Source organism: Miniopterus natalensis, chromosome 12, assembly GCF_054644295.1.
Source record: "Miniopterus natalensis isolate mMinNat1 chromosome 12, mMinNat1.hap1, whole genome shotgun sequence".
NCBI classification, from domain to species: domain Eukaryota; kingdom Metazoa; phylum Chordata; class Mammalia; order Chiroptera; family Miniopteridae; genus Miniopterus; species Miniopterus natalensis.
Window position 1 is genome coordinate 19,776,812 of NC_142092.1, and position 21,182 is coordinate 19,797,993.

Below are 21,182 nucleotides of genomic sequence, written 5' to 3' on the forward strand. Positions count from 1 at the left end.
CATACATGCCCCAACCCGGGATGGAACCCGCAACCTATGTATGTGTCCTAAGAATCAAACCCACAACCTTTTGGTTTATGGGACAATGCTCCAATCAACTGGGTCACCCAGCCAGGGCAAACTATGACGGATTTTTAATATCAATTTCTTTGCAATAAAATACATCCTTATAAAATTTAAATCTTGACAACAAATGAAATGACATAGTATACCCTACATTGTGACTAAACTCAAACAAGTAAACCCATTTTTTAAAAGCTTACACATGGATTTTGAAACCTAGAAAATATATCAATTCTTGAGTTCTGAAAGCAGTGTTTAACCTTTTCTGAAAAATCCATATTCTCTTTTAATAAACATAAATATCTATTCCTCCCATTAACATTAGTATCCAAATATAAACTAGTATAATGTAGATGATGTTCTTTTCCAAACCACACAACTTTCCAGGATTCTGATACTTTGCTCTGGTTGAGATTCACTGATGAAGACTAATTAACAACTTTTAAAAATAGTATATTTCTAGACGCTTTCAATGAGCTGTAACTACATACGAGGAAAAATATAAATGGCAGGTAATATAAAAAGAATCAACTTACACATATAACATGTTTGTATCCAAGTCAATGCAAACAACATCTTGTGGTGGGTCATGAAGATCAAAATACCTTGAGTCAACTCCAACTATAAATGGTAAAGGTGCACTAAGCACTGCCGCCAGTGAGAGAGGACAGAGGGGAATATATGGGCATTGCCACTGAAATGGAAAGATCATCTGGGGAAAAAGTTTTTAAAAATTAGCCAAATTTGAAATTTGCAATAAAATTGTGTAATTAAGTAATATTACTAAAAGGGACCATTAAAAAGCAGTTAAGTCTAGTTTCTTTTACCTTAAACATTCATTCCAAAAACTGACTACAAAACATTATTAAGCAACACTATGAGCCAATGTAATTAAAACCTTTAAGCATGACAATGATCACAAGCACAATAAAAATGCTAACAGCTCTTTGCCTGTTAATTCTTCTAATGTCTATACAAAACTCACATTCGGTTCCATGGAAAAAGTGAAAGTAGAAAATTGTCTAAAAAATTATCAAACAAACTCATGGTATTTAAATCTCATGCATTTCATCCATCTATTAAGTCTCAAAATAACCCCTGACTAAAATCCAACTAAGAGCACCAAGGAATCAAAAATATTAAAATGATTCCCTTGAGAATGGTAATAGTTGATTAAAAATTTCAATTAAAAAAATTCCTAATCACTCATGTAAACATAAAATGACCCAACTCCAGTGAAGCTTGACATCTTAAAAATGAGGATGAAAAGATTAGCTGAAGAACATATATACATAGACCACGGGCACAGACAACTGTGTGGTGATGGCCAGAGGGGGAGGTGGGGTAGGGCCTGGGTAAGGTGGGTAAAGGGGGGAGGAGGGGGGACATGTGTAATAGTGTCAACAATAAATAAAAAATAAAACATACCTTAAGAATCTTTACCAGGTTTCCTTTACGAAGCTCTACCTTAATTGTATCACATATTCTTGTGTGTGTTTTTAAAGATATTTTTAACTAAGCCTCCAGATGAAAATTTTGATAATCAGCTAATATTAAATTTTTAATCACTGATGATAAAATTTTTCTTCTACTATAGAAATTCTTGCTGTCTTTCAAGGTCTAGTTCAATTCTTATCTTATCCATCATCCCCTACCCCAAAGAAATGCCTATAGCATTTACTACCTCTGCCAGTTATTCCACATGGTTCTTCAGAATGGGATTTTATCTTCATTTATTTTTACTCATCAAATATCTGAGCACTTAATATGCCCCAAGCACTGTTCTAGATCATGGAGCACAACAATGAATAAAACAAAATCCCTGCCCTCATGAGGTATATGGTCTAGCATAAGGGTCAGCAAACTTCTTCTATAAAAGACAGGAAATGTTGTAGGACTTGTGAGCCATATTGTTAGTCACAAATACTTAACTCTGTCTTCATGCACGAAAGCAGTCATGGGTAATACATAAATAAATGGCGTATGTTCCAGTGAAACTTTACAAAAACAGGTGGCAGGCAGGATTTGACTCATGGGTCATAGCTTGCCAACACCTTGTCTAGCAGGAAGAGCCAGTAAATAAACAGAAGACATCATAAATGAAATATAGGCCATGTCAGGAACTGCTAAGTGCTATAGGAAAATGAAAAAGTAGACCCAAGTGAAGAGGATTAGAGCTCAGAAGATAAGGAAAGTAAGTTGTATTATTAAATAGGCCAAACACGGTAGGTCTCCTTAAGAAAGTGACAACTGAACAAAAACCTAAAGGTGGTGAAGGAGAGGTTGAGCCAAGGAGATTCTGGAAGAGTGCTTAAAAGAGAAGGAACAGCTAGAGCAAAGGCTTTAAGGTACAGGGCCTGCCGACTCTGCTTCAGGAGAAGCAAGGAATCCAGTGTGGCTGGAGAAGAGTGATCAAGGGGGAGGGAGGTAGAAAATGAGGTCAGATAACAGAGGCACAGAGCCACTAGCACAGGAAACTTGCAAGGATTTCAAATTTCCTTCAGTGCAAACTATCTTCTGTTCAACATTACACCTGCAACTACAGAAGAAATTTTGGTACAAAACTATCTGACAGCAAAATATGACACCCTTGTCTTCACCTTGGACTTAGTGTAACCATAAATAGGGTCATTGTTACAAAAATACTCATTTGTTTCATTAATTCTGCTACAGGCTCCATTAATTCTTTTACATTCTTTGGTGTTCAAATCATTCTCCTTTTGAAGAATTTGTCCTCTCACCATTCTTTTCAATTTCCTCTTCTTCAAACTGCTTAATTGCCAAGTGCTCATTTACCAGGTACTGCATGCAATACCGGGAGCTCTCCAACACCACTGACATAAATTCCAGGCAATCTTGCGTTTTTCATAAAATTCCCAACTTCATGTTGCAACTTTTCCACCTGTTCTTGAACTATATTGCTGAAATCAATCAAGCGACTGGGCCCCAAAGATTCTGACAAAAGGGCAGGGATGAACGCTAATGTTTTTATAGGAAGGAATATATGAGTGGGAACTTTCTAAAACTGGTCAGTTCATTAACAAATATTTTCATGTTATAATGCCTTCTTTCACATGCAACTGTGGAGGCTTGAAAAATTAGTATGTATATAACAAAGTTCCTTGCTTCCCATAAACCATCTCACATGTTATCACGGTTTTCAGTCCTTGCAGCATTTCTCAGACCAGATTAAGACCTCGGAGACATATCCCACTTGTTGATCTAACAAGTATTAATTCGGTGCTTACTCCATGCTACTGAACATTTGTACATTATCCTACTTCAAAATCACTTAGAATTTCCTATATGTTATTGGCCTTACAAAGATTAAAAGTTAAAATTGGGAGAGAGTAACTGTGTAATTTATTTCCATTAATATTAGGGCAACTGAAATTGGCCAGAGCCTCTCATTTAATACATTCATTCACAAGTTTTATTATTATGTAACCATATAGATTCTCTGACTGACTCTAAAATATGAAAAATTAGAATTTGAAAGTTTCTCTCAAATAGAGAAAGTTTCTCTTTGCCACCCTGTTTTTATGTTAAATTTATACTGGTAATTCCAAAATTGCTTTCATTGAAGGAAATTTACCTTTAGAGTAAAAATTCTGTCAGTAATTCTGTGCTAAAAGGAAAAATTCTATACTTACAGCTACAACAGCTTCAGCTACTCCAGTCAACACAGCTGGCCTCAGAGAATGTAGCAGAATCTTACTCTCAAGTAAAACAAAGAGCAGCAGTGTTGCACAATTCTCAGGACCCAGATTCATTAACAAGGTGCTAAAGTTGGCTCCACTAGAAAAAGAGAAAAAAGAGATGATTATGAACTGTTTTGCTAAAACATGTTAAGCTTTGCTTATTTCCTAGACATTAACAGAGCGAGAATCTAGTGTTGATTTCAAGTTCTGGTTTAGTTATCACTAAAAAATAGCAAATCTAATGACACGGTCTAACAGGATGATTCAAACTCATCCCTTGGTAACAAAGGTGTGTTCATCAGGAAAGATACTCCTGAAGATGAACCTTATGGGTAGAGCTCAAAAGAATGGAGGCAGGGGCTTGGGAGTTGGGAGAGAAGAACATATACAAAGGATTGTCAGATTCAAGAAACTGAAATAAACCTATTGTGACTAAAGCATAGTAAGACAAGGGGTGAAAATAGCAAGAGATTGTGCCGAAATAAAAGTGAAACCATTATGTTTGCATTCTCAAAAGAACACACTGGCTGCAGTATGAATAAAGAACTAAAGGAAGAAAAGAGCCAAAGAGTATCAATTAAGAGGTACTTAAGTAGTCCAGGAGAGAGATCCTGCTGGCCTGGACTAGTGATGCAGATGCTAAGAGGCTTAAGACATTTTAGGTTTAAATCAGTTCCCCTTGAATGTTCAGTTATAAACTGAATATGGGGAGGGGAGATGAGAAGAAAAGGAAGATATTCCTTACATCTAATCTTGCAACTCTCTTAAGTATGCTATTCTTAAAAAGGGCCCACCATGCATCCAGATATCAAAGTTAGAAACATTAACGCTATCCTTACATAGTTTGAAAAATAGCACTTTTTTAACCTAAACGCTGCAATGTTTTAAAGCATTCTGCTCCAAATGAATAAATATGACATTTTAGATGGCATTATTTACCTTAGTGGTAAAGGTGTGGAAACTGGCTGTGATAATATTAGCGCATCATGGACTGATAGCTTAAAAAAAAAGAAGATAAATTAACCAAGCTAATTTTGAAACCTAAACATTTAGATCAAGGATAAAATAAAAAATGTTTTTCTATGCAGACTAACACAACAGTTTTGGAAACATGTACTAAGATATAAAACAACAACTGCATTTACTCAGAAGTACTGTATTAGTTTTTAACTGAACTATTATTAACTCAACTGAATTTTGATTCAGTTATTTGGTTAAAATGTAGTCATTTAAAAATTATGAAATAACTGCTTTTTAAAAGCCTCAAATTTGCCCAGCCAGGCATGGCTCAGAGGTTGAGCGTCGACCTAGGATCCAGGCGATCGGGGTTCAATTCCCAGTCAGGGCACATGCCCCAGTTGTGGGCTGCAGCCAATCAATGACTCTCTCATCACTGATGTTTCTATTTTTCTCTCCCTCTCCCTTCCTGTCTCTGAAATCCATAAAGATATTATTTTTAATAAATAAATAAATAAATAAATGCCTCAAATTTATTTACTCTACATGCTGGTAACCAGTTGTAAGTTACTTAATACATACTAATACTTGCTGAACTGAAGTACATTCAAGATTAATATTTGACTTAATGCTACCATAACACATATAATGCTGACAACATCTTAGAAAAAAATTTAAAATTATTTTCCTCTATTGATAAGTGCTACTCAAAGTGCCAATCTACAACTGTTATGGTTCCAGGAAGAGACAGTATATAAATGGAGAGCAAGCCATTAAGAAACTTTTATGGCAATTTGTCACTGCCCGCTCATCCAGCGTGATCAGTGAACTCATGGCTTTGGACGGGGTATAGATCTGTTCACTTCTACACAGATCTCACACAGTAAGTTCCATATGTCACAATTTGTATACTTACGTAGGTCTGCCACTGATTGGAAATAAAAAGAAACTAGTCCTTTAACACAAGTAGTTTGAGAAGCACTATTACAGACTATTTCACTTTCACCCTCCAACCATAACTCATTTCATATTTAATATTAGTCACCCCTATATTAAAAGCATGCTCATAACATAATTCTGGGTTTTAAGTTATGAAAATCAGCTACATAAAATCTATACATGGGCCAATGTTGATAGTGTCATGAACCAAGAATTATACTTATTCCAATTCTGTACACCCAAAATTCAAAAAAACCACTACAAAGGAAGTTCAGTAAAGACATAAAATACAGGAAATTCAAGGACTTTATGAATGCATAAAGAACCACAGAACCCCCACTCTGCAATGACTATAATGAACATATGCAAGACTCCTCTCAAATATATGCTTTTTAAATTACCTGTACAAGGATTCTTGGTCTTTGTGGAGAAGGAAAAGGGATGTTTTGCATGAAATGTGAAATGTGCCTAGAAAAAATTTGGAAATAAAGATAATTACTTTTCTAAAATGCTTTATAGATTTTTAAAAATCTTAAATATCATTCTATATCATCCCAAATATGACAAAGCCACTTTTACCTAAAGCTTATCCTAAATAAATTTAGTTAATGTAAGTAAATGTAGTCATTCTACTAAACTTCTGAAATGCATGTTATTTCCTGATTTAAAGTCCATATTATACCCTATTATTGCCAGGAAATAAGAGCAACATGAATATGATTTTCATGAAAGCAGCAAATTTTTATTGCCTTGGTTATCAGTGCCAATATGGGGACCAACTAACTCTGATATAATAAATTAAAATGAATATAGAATTTAATCCTAATAATTATCTATTAATTAAATATAAATTTAATATAATTCTTTTACTATAACTTTGGGCAAACCACTTACCCTCTCTGTTTTTCCACCTATAAATAATGCTTCGTAACTTTCTCCAAAGTTTTGAGATCTTAGAGGCCACTAAAATGCAAAGTATTACTTCAACTGAGAAAAAATATTGATCAATACACTGATTTTATTTTCAAATACTTTTAGAAACTTAAGTTTTTCAAAAAGTTGCTAGCTTGTCACTCACATTTTAATTCATACAATTTTAAGTTAATCTGACAGCTGAAAGTTAAATCTAGAATTATGAACCATTAGATTGGCATTCCAGTACAGTCAGAAAGTTGAAACCATATTTCTATACCAAGTTGTGATAAGTTTATGTACAGTACCTTACTATTTTTTAAATGTGATTTTGAACAGCATTATTTTAAAACCTACAAATAATTGCCCCCAACTTATCCACTAAACTAGTATGTTTTGCTGGTACTCTATCTGCTACACATTTCCATCAAGCTCTTGACATCTCTTGGTTTATTAGTAGGATACATAGATTATTTCCTATAACACACAAAAGTCAATGTGCCACTAGAAGTCAGAAAAGATGTGATTTTGAAAAGACAGAGACTCCACATATATTTTTCTTGCTTACAGAAAATTTCCAAGACAAAGGGAATTATAAATCAAAGGGAAAACATGTAGAATTCTGTCAATGTTAAAACCAAAACCTCACTTTTAACATCAATAAATTTCTAGAGAAGTTTAGAGATGTTTTGTAGTTAGATTCTGGAATGGCCACTTGTATGGTTAGGTGTGAATATATGTATCAACTGCTATTTTTCTCTTGGTTATTATAGAATGAATAGGAAGCACACACAACACAACACACACAAGTTCCTTCCTCAGCTGAGTTCTCAAAAGGTTATTTGGTCACCCGCATCCACCTCGCCTCAGCTTCAGATTCACAGCCAACGGTTCCAGTGAAAAGAAAGCAAGTAAAAAGCAGGGCAACTGTGACTCTCCTTCCGACTTGGCTGCTTCAAGTCAGGTAAAGAACGAAATAAATACACATCCACGCACGCGCGCATGCACACAGTCTCCCAGCAGGCACCTCCTCAATCATTATACATACTTTTCAATGGGGAGAGGATGTGGTCCAGACACAGAGAGTTTGTAGATAAACATGAGAAATTTTCTAAAAGCTTCAAAAAAAGGCCAGTGTGAGAGTAAACAAATGCATTTGTTTGAATTGATGGATTTGGAGACCCTTTTTCTCTCCACAGGCGTCAGCAGGCCCAGCTGCATAAGCTGTTTCTCTGTTAGAAGTTCCCAAGCATAAGGCTCATAAAACTGGATGGCAGCTCCATACACCTACAGAGCAAAAGAATTCCATTATAAGATTTGAGGGTGTTTTCTTAGTAATTTCTCTTTTTCTCTTATTACACAGAAATATCTGCTTAGAATTCATGACAGATAAGTGAAAAGAAAAATCTCAACATTGCTGATGGGCATATAAAATGGTGTGGCTGCCATGGAAAACAGTCTGACAGCTCCAAACGTTAAATAATTACCGGTGACACAGGAAGTCCACTCCTGGGTATACAAGTATTCCCTGTTTTTGAAAGTTCACATTATGCCACTTCGCTTTTACAAAAGGCCTACATTAGCACCTGTTTACCCTAACAGAAATAAATGCAAAAGGTATTTTCACTTTTACAAAAAAAGACGAAAGGGAAAATAGCATTCAGCATTTGTTTGGCAGCCAGCATTATAGAGGCAGTATGCATCCCAGCAGCGAGAGTGGTATCACCAAGCTCCTTTCCAGGGAACCACACTCAGCATCTCCACATCAAGACCCCGTACTTTAAAAACCATGTCGGTGAACATCTATGCTCTATCTCAATTCATTTTGTGCTTCTGTTAGCAATATGTGTCCTAAGATATCAGAAAAGCCTGAGAGAGATCATAAGGGTGTTATGCTTAACATAAAGTGACGTAATTAAGCGTTTTGATCATGAACTACTGAATACTGAAGACACCCTACATGTGTTGAGCTCGCCTAGTCCACTGTTTGTACTATTTACACGAAGAGAGAATTTTTTTTTTAAATATATATTTACTGATTTCAGAGAGAGGAAGGGAGAGGGAGAGAGAAACATCAATGATGAGAGTCGCTGATCGGCTGCCTCCCACAGGCCCCACACGGGATCAAGCCCACAACCCAGGTATGTGCCCTGACCAGGAATTGAACCACGATCTCCTGGATCCTAGGTCAATGCTCAACCACTGAGCCATGCCTGGCCTGGCAGAAAGAATCTTGAAAGCTGCCAAAATTACTATTGGTTCTGTTAGTAACAAAGTGGTCTCCTTTAGTTGGAATCCAGTAATGGATAAAATGGCAAGTCAAGTGCTTGAGTAGACTGATGGGTGTACAAAACCTGGTGTGTATTTATCATATGATTCCTGCTTTTACTATACGTTAGTGTTATTTTAGGTTTTATGTGATATTTGGTATGGTTTGGTAGGTTATTTTGGAGATTTGGGAATGCTCAAAATTTTTTCCATATAAATTAATTATAACTGTTTCTTCACTTTACACCATTTTGTCTTGCAAAAGATTTGGAGTAGGGGAAACCTGTATACCCAAAAGAATTCAAAACAGGGACTCAAAAAGACATGTATACACCGATGTTCATAACAGCAATATTCACAATACCCAAAGGGAACAACCCAAATGTCCATCAACAGATGAATGGATAAACAAAATACAGTATGATGGAATGTTATTCATCCTTAAAAATAAATAAAATTCTGATAGATACAGCAACATGGAAAACATTATGATAAATGAAATGAGACCGACACAAACGGACAAATAATATATTATTCTATTTATATGAGCTACCTAGAATAGGCAAATTCATAGAGACAAAAAGTAGAATAGAGGTTACCAGGGACTCGGGGTGGGGTAAAGGGAGCTTCTGTTTAGGGTGATAAAAAAGTTCTCAAACCAGATAGTAGTACTTATACAAATCTTATAACTATTTAGTAATATATATCACATTAACCCTTGTCTTTACAGATACAACACTCCCAGATAAATTATTTCAAAGTGATCTCAGAGGTTTTTTAACAAGCATCTCTATGGGGAATTGTTGTTCTCTAGTAATCAAATCTGGTAACTCAAGTTTTCGAAGATCTTAAAATTTTCATTTATATTTATTGTTTTCAAATAAGAGAATTGGTTAAATGATTATTAAGCTAAAGAGTTAGCTTAGTTGTAAGCAATCCAGTTAATATAGTTAGCCTTCATTCAGTGAGTTTTTTACTATGTTCCAGATACTGTGCTGGATCTTAACTTTCATTATCTTTAATACAGTGGTTGTAAACTTGTAGCCTGTAGAATAAGGCCACCAATGTATTTTGTTTGAGCCACAAGAGTCAGCTCTGGTTAGTTATAATTTTCAATAAAATTGCATATTTTATCAAACTTCTTAAGAAAATTTTCAATTTTAAATTTCTACTATATCTGTAGTTTTATTTATTTTTTAATTTCTAATAGTATTTATTTCTGATATCCTTTTATTTTAAATTATCAGTCCATGTCATTATTACTGCTTTATACATGTTTTCAATTTTTGACTATTACAAATAAAGTGTATACATGTTTTTGGAAGATATATACATTCATACTTCCTGGGATATGCTTAGGCATATAATCACTGGGGACAGGGTTGCTTCTTTTCCTTGATAATAATGTAGAAGTTCTCTATCTATTTTCGATGAGACCGATCTTGAATACATGACCACATTATTTTCTCTCAGCTTGGGCCTGCCTTTTCACTTTCTTAATGATGTCTTTGAATAAACAGATGTTCTTAACTCCAAAGAAGTGTACTATTTACCTTTTCTTTTATGGCTAGTGCTTTCTGCATGCTGTCTGAACTATTTTTACTTACTCCATATTAATATATTATTTTTCTTAGGACCTTCGTTGTTGTTGAGAAATTAGCCAATCTAATAGTTGTCCCTATGAAAGTAAATGTCTCTTCTTTCTACTGATTTTTGTCTTGGTGCTTCCTATATAAAAAGAGGTGGTTTTATATTTTTACTTTTTTCCTACTGAAGGTTCAGAGTATACCTTCAATCTACAGATTCAATTCTTCATCAACCCTGGAAAACTCTCAACTAACCAATTAGCTCATTATATATGCTGCCTCCACCTTCTCCGGTATCTCCTTCTGGACTTCATTAAACACCTACTGGTCCTTCTGATTCTACCCTGTACATATTTAAACTCCTTTTATGCTTTATGTTTTCTGTGCTGCATTTGAAGTGACTCATCTTCCACTTTATTAATTCTCCTTTCATGTATGTCTTCTCTGCTACTTAAACCATTCACTGAATTCAATTTTAAAAACATATTTTTCATTCCTAGACATTTAATTCTTTTCTAATCTGTTTATTCATTTTTCAAAATATCCTACTCTTTCCTTGATGCTTTGAGCCCCTCTTTTAGGTCTTGAATCATTTCAATTATATATTCAATTTATAATATCCTTCATATTGTTATTCTTTCACTTCAATATCTTCAAGGTCTAATCCAGCTTAGTATTACAAGTCTCGTTGATTCTTCCTATGGTAACTATGTCTTCTAACTTTTACTATAGTTTCATTTTAAAGCCTGAGTTTTGGGGGTGTCCAGAAAGACTTTTATATTTGCTTCTGTAGAGGCTCCAGGGGTATCAACATCCTGATACCAATTTTCAGGTTGACCTTTCATCTTGGGCATTACAGTACAAATTTAAACCAAAATAATTCTGGTATTCTGTCCAAATAATCCTAACATTCAAATAAAACTTAAGTCATATTAACCATTTTACAGAATTAAAACATAAACAAAATAGGTTAAATACAAGAGAAAATATATGTACCTTTTCAGCAGAAGAACCTGTCAGGACAAAAGTTGAAAAAACTGGAAGTGGATATTTGGTTTGGGGATCCCAACATTCAATAGTAGCTCCCATAGGAAGGCAGAAGAGAGGTACAGATTCTGAAAGTGGAAATGACTCATAATCATCTTCCGGATATCTAAAAATTAAACCTTTTGGAGAGAGGAGACAATGATAAATTTTTCTAAATAGTTACTTTTCCATAAAGTATATGTGATACATTATTATATCTTAATAGCAAATTTCATCGAAATATTTATGCGTGAAATTTCAAAATCAATTTTTCTCTTGCCATATCAGAAATTAAAATAAATTAACAAAATATACTGTTTATTTTTTTGACCTATGGACTTTTAGTTCATAAAATGTATTAAATATACTACTTAAAACTCTACTCAACAGGATCACAAATCTTAATGTATTTTCTTCTACATACAACCAACATTTTATAGGAATGGTAAAAAGCACAGGAAAATTTACGAACTATTTCAGTTAGTCTTCTATAAAAAATTCAGGGAAGGGACAAATATTATAAAGTAACTCCAAGGAAACAGAAATTATCACAGCCTCTAAGCTCATCTTGAGAAGCAGTGTAAAAGGCATGCAACATGAAAAGTAAATGAGACAGAAAATCCTTTGTGACTGAGTACAGAGTATGTGAGACCAAGGAAGGGGGGGGGGGTACTCTGAGAAGCATAACATAGCTCCTTCATAATAAAGTAACTACATGTCATTAGTTCATTAGCCTCTAACAGACCACATCCAAGATAAACAAGTGAAAATCAGTAGCAGATTTTTAAGTCCAAATTCAGTCTTCAAAACTCTGTATTCCAAATATGTTTTATATAAAATACCTGAATACTTTCACAAAGCTTGTTTCTGTAAGGCTTTTTGTAAAGTGGCACTCTCTCCCCACCAAAAAAAAATGTATTTTAGGAAAATCACATACAATCAACACATTACAGCAAAGTGAACAGTATCACATTTTAAAATGATACTGAATTTGTAATTTTTATATTATAAATTAAATGGTTTAATTCATTAGTATGAATGTCTTTATGAGGACAATCAACATTTTTCAGATATAAATTTGCCTAAGTTCTTTGAAGTGAAACTTGATTACAAAAACTGCATGATCAAAAAGTATTTGACACAGTTTGTTTTCACAAAAAAGTATTCCAGTATTTCTCTTCTATTTACAACTGGAGCATACCTGTATTTTCAGTTTTTATCCCACCATACCAGCGGGATGAAGAGGTCACACTTAAATCTTTACAGCCCTTGACACTTTACTGTGCAGTAAGAATGGCGATAGATTTCTCAAACACTTCATGGCAGAAAAGTTTCTCAGGCCCTCCTCTCCTCCATATAGCTGATTCTTTGCAACAAGGGAGAAAGGAAGCAAGTCCACCTTTCATGGCAAGTAACATGTGGTTTCAAATCAGACACACAGAGATAAGAGAAGGAAATATAAGAAGTAAAGATGCAGTTTGACAGCTTTCTGATTGCCAAAATATAAAAGATCAGAGAGTAAGTAGGGTTCTACTTAATTGTTAAATCTAGTAGTGTAGACTAAAAGCCTGCATGTTTATTCCACAAATGCTTGCTTGGGATGAAAGTTTCTATTTAATTAACACTTTTGGGGGTGGGGGAGACAATATTAACATTTCCTGTAATGTGTAATGTACTTAAGAAAACTTATGCCTTTACATGCTAAAATTATAGATAATTCTGTTTATTAATAGATCAATTCCACAAACTACATAAGGGAGCACACACTGCCTCTCCTAACCAAATGTTAATGCGCAACAGTAACTACAGTAATATAGGCAATTTTTTTAAATTTACTTACCAGCTTTATATGCTATTGAATTAGAAGCAGGTACAGACTTCTTATAACACAGAAACACACTGGAGCCCCACTGTAAAATATAAATTAGGTTTAAAAAAAGACAAAAGAGAAAAAATTTTCATTTTGTTTTATGTCTTCTAAAGATTCTGATTATTTATTCAGGGAGTCTATTTAAAACACATGTTTAGCAAAACAGACTATAAAGTATAAAATATAGCAAAACATGAAGTTGAGAACACTAGAAAAAAAGTAAAATAACATCGCCACAAATATCAAACTGACTTGAAGACAGTTTCAAAAAGTTCAGAATTCTGTAGTTATCCAGAAATGTCTATATTTGAAAGAGACAGAACAAAAGTGGAGTGGGTACCAGAGTCTGAACAAGGAAAGACTGGGGTCACTGGGGTGCTCTAAAGTCATTACCTCCAGAGGCAAACCTGTCCTGACTAATAGCCATGGGTGCATTAGACATCTCTGCCTATACCACCTTTAAGCTAATATTAGTTTGATGTAAACATATTTTTCAAAATAAATCTGACCCAATAGTAAACTTTAGTCTCATAAAACTATAAATCAAATGTATATGTTCAATTTTCTTCTTCATGAGAGCCCTTTTAAAAAATAAGTCTATAAATATTTCAAATAAATACATATAAGGGAGTCCCCACCCAGTCTCCCTGCAGTTGTCCTTAAAACCCTCTCCAAAAAAACACTGAAACCCAGAAGTTAATAAAACCTCTATATTAGCGTAACAAAAGCAGTATTAGCATGTACCTCCTACCCCCCCCCAAAATAATTCCTGACTTTAAGTATCTATTTGCTGGGTGAAATTATTCTAAAGCATCAGATAGCTAAGGGTTTTCAAAATTATTATGAATCATAAAAATTAGAGCTAAAAATAATAAAAATCATGAAAATATACAGTAAATTATATGTCCAATAATCAACAGGAATCCAAAAATTATCCTTTTTATAAAGTATCAAACTAATAATGAAACTTCATTCTTACCATTCCACAATTTAAGTTTTTGTCAACTTTGCAGAAAGTATGAGGAGGGGTTTCACCTTTACTGGTTACAATAACACATATATCAGTTACAGCCAAGGAATTCTGGGGTCGAACTGGAGAATCCCTTCGATAAGTGATAAAGATTCTTTGTGAAGTAGTTGAACTATTGTTGACATTGGCACAGCGACCATAGGGTGTGGCTTGGATCACTTCACATCCTGCAATAAGCCTCTCTTTCCCTTCATATAGAACTCTGCATGGCAGGGAGGGAAGAAATAGATAAGTAAATAAATTTCAGGTTAATGTCGGTTCTTTTCTTGGGGGGAAAAAAAAAAAATTGGTCTCTATCTATTGTTTCCCAAATCTTAATTGCTAACCAAAAACAAAACTATTATTTTGGGAATTATACGTCTCTTTACTATTATTTCAACAGCTAGAAGATACTTTTAAGAAGTGTAAATAGGATCAAAGAACTTGAGTTTTCATTGGTTATTACAAGAAACATATGAAACAAGGAAAGGGCAGCACTACAAACATGCTCAGGTCAATTCCTAGAGAACAAGTATTCAGATATTTTCACAAAATTTTCCTTCATAATTCCTGTCAAAATTTTACCATCAGCCCAGCCGGCATGGCTCAGCAGTTGAGCATCGACCTATGATCCAGAAGATCAAGGTTCGATTCCTGGTCAGGGCACATGCCCAGGTTGCAGACTCAATCCCCAGTCGGGGGGGGGGGGGGGGTGCAGGAGGCAGCCGATCAATGACTCTCTCATCATTGATGTTTCCATCTCTCTCTCTCTCTCTCTCTCCCTTCCTCTCTCTGAAATCAATAAAGATGTATATATTTTTTAAAAGTGCTGGAGAAAACTACTCATTTGAAGGTCAATGAATCTGATCAATGGAGGAAGGTAAGAACTTTGGATAGTAGTCTGATTCTTTATCTTAATATATCTGACATACAAAAATATATTACCCTGTTAAATTATACTTTATAGCATATTTAACATTATGAGGGAATACCAGATCTTACTTATTGTAAAAACATACTTTCCAGAAAAGAACTATTATTTCTGTAAATACCTTATCTCATTTTACAAATCAGTCAAAAAGGTCAAAAGTTGGACAACTGTGTTTCATATTTAAATGAGGTATGTGCTCATCTTATAGTGGCTAATAGGTTTTCCAAACCTCACCAATATGCTTAAGGGTGGGGGGGAGTGGGAGAGACAGGTCAGAACATTTAAGTCACCAGATATTAACAATTATTTGATCTGGAAAGAAATATTTACCATCATGATTAGTTAAAAGAAAACCATACACTCTAGCAAACCTGGATCAGTAAAATATTTAAAAGAAATTGGACGCCTTAGGGAACTGCAATATGTATACAAAAGAGCTACTTGCAACCTGAAAACATCTAAGTATAATTATCTAAGTCATTATTTTATTTTTAAGTTGTGCCACTGAACCACAAGCAACAACAATCCTTCAGAGATTCACATCCTTTCAATTATGACTGTATGGCGGGGGTGGAGAGGAGGCTGTGAAAAGACGGCCTTTAAAGGATGGCTAAAGAGGGAACGGTAAGGGCCGCACCTAAGTCCCTGGCTGGTTTCCCTTCAACTGACATGGATATTATCAAAACTTTATCCTGCAGCTGTCCTTCTATGGATATTACCTATCTTAAGACAAGCACAGAGACAATGTTTAAACCTGAGGGTAAACCCATCACCTGTCCTGAACCACTCCGCCCTAACCAGCAACTGGCGTTCGCCCATCTTAGCCTCCTCTCCCCTTCTCAAAGGAAAGCTCCTCCCACTAAAGGCTAGTCCAACCACATACGCTGTTGATAGTATCCCTTTAGTCTGTTTCATAATTTTGTTCTATCAAATATCTCCTCTTACTCCTATATATCAGCTCTTCCTTCTCCATTGGTTTCTTTCTTTCAATATAAAGATGTTCAAAGTTATTTATCCCCTGAGCCTTTGACCCAGCCTCCCCTCACCCCAAGCGTCCTAAAGCGCTGCTTCTGAGAATTTTGCTAAAATGCAGATTCTGATGCAGTAAATCTGGGTAGTGCTTTAGATTCTGAATATCTAACATGCTCCCAAGCCCTATGGACAATATGGGTCCATGGGCCACACCTTGAATAGCAAGGCCCATAACTATCTTCTCTTTTTCTTAAAGTCAAGCTTTCAAAAAGAAACCTCTATTACTCCGAGTGCCAATCATTTCTCAACCCTTTCTAACCTGGCTCCTGTAACCAATGATCCTACAAAGTTGTATGACCACCATCCTAATTGCATTGACTTGAAGGAAATTGATGGAAGCTAAACAGGGTGGGTGATACTAAAGGACTTAAACGGGTGCTGCTTAAAGGTTAAGTAAGATAAGGACAAATCATCCTTTGGCACTAGAAATTCAAATATAATGAGGGCCTTAGTATACTTTCACCAGAGCTCTACTGCAACACTGGAGGAGGCGATGAGCAGAACAAGTGGCAGTAAAAGGCAGCAGCTTGTTACCTTCCTTAGTAGCACCTGAACAGCTATCAACAGAATAACCGGCAACCAACTGCTTAAAAATAACTCATGGAGCCCTGCCGGGTGTGGCTCAGCGGTTGAGAGTCGACCTAGGATCCAGAAGATCAAGGTTTGGTTCCCGGTCAGGGTACATGCCCAGGTTGTGAGCTCGATCCCCAGTGGGGGGCGTGCAGGAGGCAGCGGATCAATAACTCTCTCATCATTGATGTTTCCATCTCTCTCTCTCCCCCCCTCTCCTTTCCTCTCTCTGAAATCAATAAAGATATATTTTTAAAATAATAATAAAATTATTAAAAAAAATTCATGGAACCATCGGGGAAATCTTTATCTGATGATGCTAAGAAATTAATCATTGTTTTGAGATGTGGTATTATGGTTACATAAAAAGACATTCAGAGAGAGATAAGAAAATCAATTGATGTAATACATCACATTAACAGAATGAAGAAAAAATCCACATGATTGTCTCAATCAACAAAGAAAAGGCATTTAGCAAAATCCAACACATTTTCACGATAAAACTCTCTCATAAAAACAAGAATAAAGGGAACCTTCCTTAACATGATAAATGGCATTTATGAAGAGCCCACAGCTAACACCATATTCAACAGTGAAAGACTGAAAGCTTTCCCATAAGATCAGGAGGAAGACAAGAATGCCTGCTTTCAGCACTGCTATTCAACATCGTGCTCTATCTAAGTTCTAGCCAGAGCAATAAAACAAGAGGGGCAAATAAAGCACACTGCAAAGGGAGAAATAAAACTATCTCTATTTGCAGAGGACATGATCCTATTATTTTTAAAATGCACATGAAAGTGATTAGAGCTAATATATTCAGCAAACATGCAGAGTACAAGATTAACATATAAAGTTAAAATTCAGCTGTGTTTCTATATACCAGGAATGAACAATCCAAAAAAGACATTAAGAAAACAGTCCCATTTAGAGCAGAATCAAAAACAATAAAATACTTAGGAATAAAATTAATCAAGGAGGTGAAAGGCTAAAAGCCGCAAAACATTGTGAAAGAAATTAAAAAACACCTAAATAAATAGAAAGACCAATCATGTTCAGAGGCTGGAAAACAGTATTGCTATGATGGCAATACTCCCCAAATAGATCTACAGACTAAATCCAAACACCATCAAAATTCCAACAGGATGTTTTGTATAAATGGGCAAGCTGACCTCAAATACTTTCCAAGATACTCTCAAGTACCTATAGTATGTTTTTACTAACTGATGGTAATTGTAATAAACAGAATAGCATAATACATGACAGTATATATGGAAAAATACTGTAACTATTCTCATTTGGAAAAAATGCTTTTACAAAGAATGTTCATTAGCTGCGGATCAGACAGTAAATATCTCGTAACAACTACACTCCTTCTAAACTGTAAATACGCTCCTCGTGGCACTAAAAAAAATCACACAGCACAACTATATTTTTAAAAACAGGAATACTCCTTTGTTAAATTAAGTTTAGGGCTTTGAAAAAACCCATCACATAACCCAAGTAGCTCCTTTTAAAAATACTGTCTTTTATTGTAGCTTCTTGTTCTTTTATGTTTAATTAATAAGCTTATCTGATCAGTACAACAGAAAGGGAATCACATTTCAGGCTCTATGCCTTCATTTCAATATTCTTTTGAAAGAAACTGATCTAATGATTTAAATACAATGCAAAGAAATTCAGTAAGGGTGGATAGAGCTATGTAATATCTTACAATACTTGAACCTGAAGTAACAAATAATAGAACTATTAAGGATTTCAAATTCCTATTCCCATGCACCTTAAATAAATTTTTTCCCCTACACTAGAGCAAAAGAAAATAAGTCACGGTACCCAATGTCAATAAGGGGTGGCTTGTCTCTCCCTCTTTTATAACAGAGGAAAAGTTCTGGGCTTTTCAGACTTCCATAGTTCAAGTTTGCTTGGAGAGCTGATGGAGTGGCTTCAACACAGGTGTAACCTTCAGGTACTGTTTCCCCAGCTGATTTATTAATAACTGCAATGTCTGTAATTGGAGCTTTAGGTCCAGTTGACTTAGTATCTAAACGATTTATTTCTTGATCCAACAGAGTAGATGTATCAGTGAGACCTGCCACAACAAAGTAGTCCGTCACTCTTGGTCCTTTGTCTTCTATCATGGCTGCTATTATATTTCCTAGAAGAGGGGGAAAAAAATCGATTAAATAAAATACTTTATCCTGACTCTCTAAAATTAAAACACTCCTGAGTTAACAGTGAGCAACTAACCCACTCCCCAGTTGGATTTATAATCAAATCGTCATTCTGTAGAAGCCTGTTAGTATCATCTTGTGAGCTTTTACCTCCTAAAAAGTATAAATTTGCAGCACAAATTAATTTGTAAGGCTACTATGATCCTTTCACACGCCTAAGGCTCTGTTAAGAATATGTGGCTCAGTGGTTTGAGCATCACCCTGCACACTAAAGTGTCTCCAGATCGATTTCCGGTCAAAGGCACGTACCTGGGTTGCAGATTCGACCCCCAACCCCAGATGGAGCGCATGTGGGAGGCAATCAATCCATGTGCCTCTCACATTAATGTTTCTGTCTCTCTCTCCCTAGCTCTCTCCAGCCCCCTCCCTCCGTCCCTTGCACTCCCTACATATCAATAAAAAAAAATTCCTTAGGTAAGGGTTAACAACAAAATAAATATATATACTGTCAAGAGATGGGCTATGGTGCTTTCCTTTGAGCAAAATGCACTTAACAATAGTTAGACCATTTTAAAAATCATTCTCTTTAAGTTACAAAATTCCTATAACTAAGTTTTACATTTAAACAGAGTTCATCATGAATTAGTCAAGGTCTAACACAAAAAAAGAAAAATAATGGTAATAAATATAATTAAACCAGTCTCTTAATCCAGTTAGGAGTCTGTCCCTTATAGTTAAGAAACTTTATGTAGACACCATATAAACTATGTTTAGGAATCATTAAATATTTCATATATAAATACCAGATAGAACATAAAAAACTGTAACCAGAGAAGACAAAATTACATAAAATACACATTAAGAGACTTGGGTACTGCATGGTAAAAACCTAAAGAATGTGAACTTTGAGTCAAATTTTCTATTAGCTTTAAACTCAGTACCTCTAAAAATAAATTAAGCTTCTGAGGTTTTAGATATTTTCATGCTTTTCAAAAACAACTTTCCTGAGGTATAATTTACATATAATAATACACATATTTAAAGTGCAAATTTGGTAAGTTTTCATAAATACACTTGTGAAACCAGTAAACATATCCATCAACACCCCATATTTTCCTGTACCCCTTCATTTTCCCTCCCCCCCACCAAGAGGATGAGTGATCTGCTTTCTGTCACTACAGGCTGGTTTCTAGAATTGACATACATGGAATCATTATAGTATGTATTCATTTTTGGTCTGGTTTCTTTTACTCATCGTAATTATTTTTAGATTCACCCATCCTGTTGTATATATCAATAGTTCATTCCTTTTTATTGCTGATAGTCCACTGCTGAATATGCCATAATATGTTTACCATTTGAGTTATTTTCAGTTTGGGGCTATTAAAGTTGTCACAAACACCCATGCGCAAGCCTTCTGGACATATGCTTTCATTTATTGTTGGTAAATTCTAAGGTGAAATGGCTGGATCACCTGGAAGGTGTATGTAATTCTAAAAAACTGCCGTCCGGCCAGGTGTAGCTCAGTGGTTGAGCATCTACCTAGGATCCAGGCCATCGGGGTTCGATTCCCAGTCAGAGCACATGCCCGGGTTGTGGGCTCAATCCCCAGTGAGGGGCATGCAGGAGGCAGCCAATCAATGACTCTCTCATTACTGATGTTTCTCTCTCTCTATCCCTCTCCTTTCCTATGAAATCAATAAAGACATATTAAAAAAAAAACAAAAAAACCTGCCAAATAGTTTTCCAGAGTGCATGTAGCACTACACATTCCTACCATCAGTATATGAGAGTTCCAGTTGTGCCACATCCATTCCAACACTCTAAAAAGGTCAGTCATACATTTAGGCATTCTAATACATCTATAGTGATACTTCACCATAGTTTTAATTTTCATGTTTCTAACTAGTGATGTGGGCTATCGTTTTATGTGTTTATTTTCCACTCATATATTTTCTTCAGTGAAGTTTCTGTTCAAATCTTTTGCCTATGTTTTATTTGGGTTATTTGTTTACTACTACTGAGTTTTGAAGATCTTTATATATTCTAGAGACAAGTCATTTATCAGGTATATGCTTTGCAAAAATTTTCTCCTAACCTGCGACTTGTCTTTTTGTATTAATAATGCCTTTTGAAAAGAAGTTTTTCTT

At 35.2% G+C, this 21,182-nt stretch overlaps 1 protein-coding gene across 2 annotated transcripts in view; it reads right to left on the reverse strand.

Moving 5' to 3' along the window:
- Positions 1-19,163, reverse strand: part of DENND4C (DENN domain containing 4C) — an 81,112-nt gene extending 61,949 nt beyond the window's left edge. Inside the window, exons 1-9 of one of the 2 annotated variants that reach the window (XM_016205487.2) lie at positions 18,695-19,163; positions 14,302-14,554; positions 13,293-13,362; positions 11,423-11,592; positions 7,621-7,859; positions 6,062-6,128; positions 4,704-4,762; positions 3,717-3,861; positions 600-775 (exon numbers count right to left, since the gene is read on the reverse strand). In XM_016205487.2, coding sequence (XP_016060973.2) covers positions 600-775; positions 3,717-3,861; positions 4,704-4,762; positions 6,062-6,128; positions 7,621-7,859; positions 11,423-11,592; positions 13,293-13,362; positions 14,302-14,554; positions 18,695-18,999 — 1,484 coding nt within the window. In that variant the 5' untranslated portion in view covers positions 19,000-19,163. The remainder of the gene's footprint in view (positions 1-599; positions 776-3,716; positions 3,862-4,703; positions 4,763-6,061; positions 6,129-7,620; positions 7,860-11,422; positions 11,593-13,292; positions 13,363-14,301; positions 14,555-18,694) is intronic. The other variant, XM_016205488.2, reaches the window with a different exon arrangement.
- Between the last annotated feature and the right edge of the window lie 2,019 nt (positions 19,164-21,182).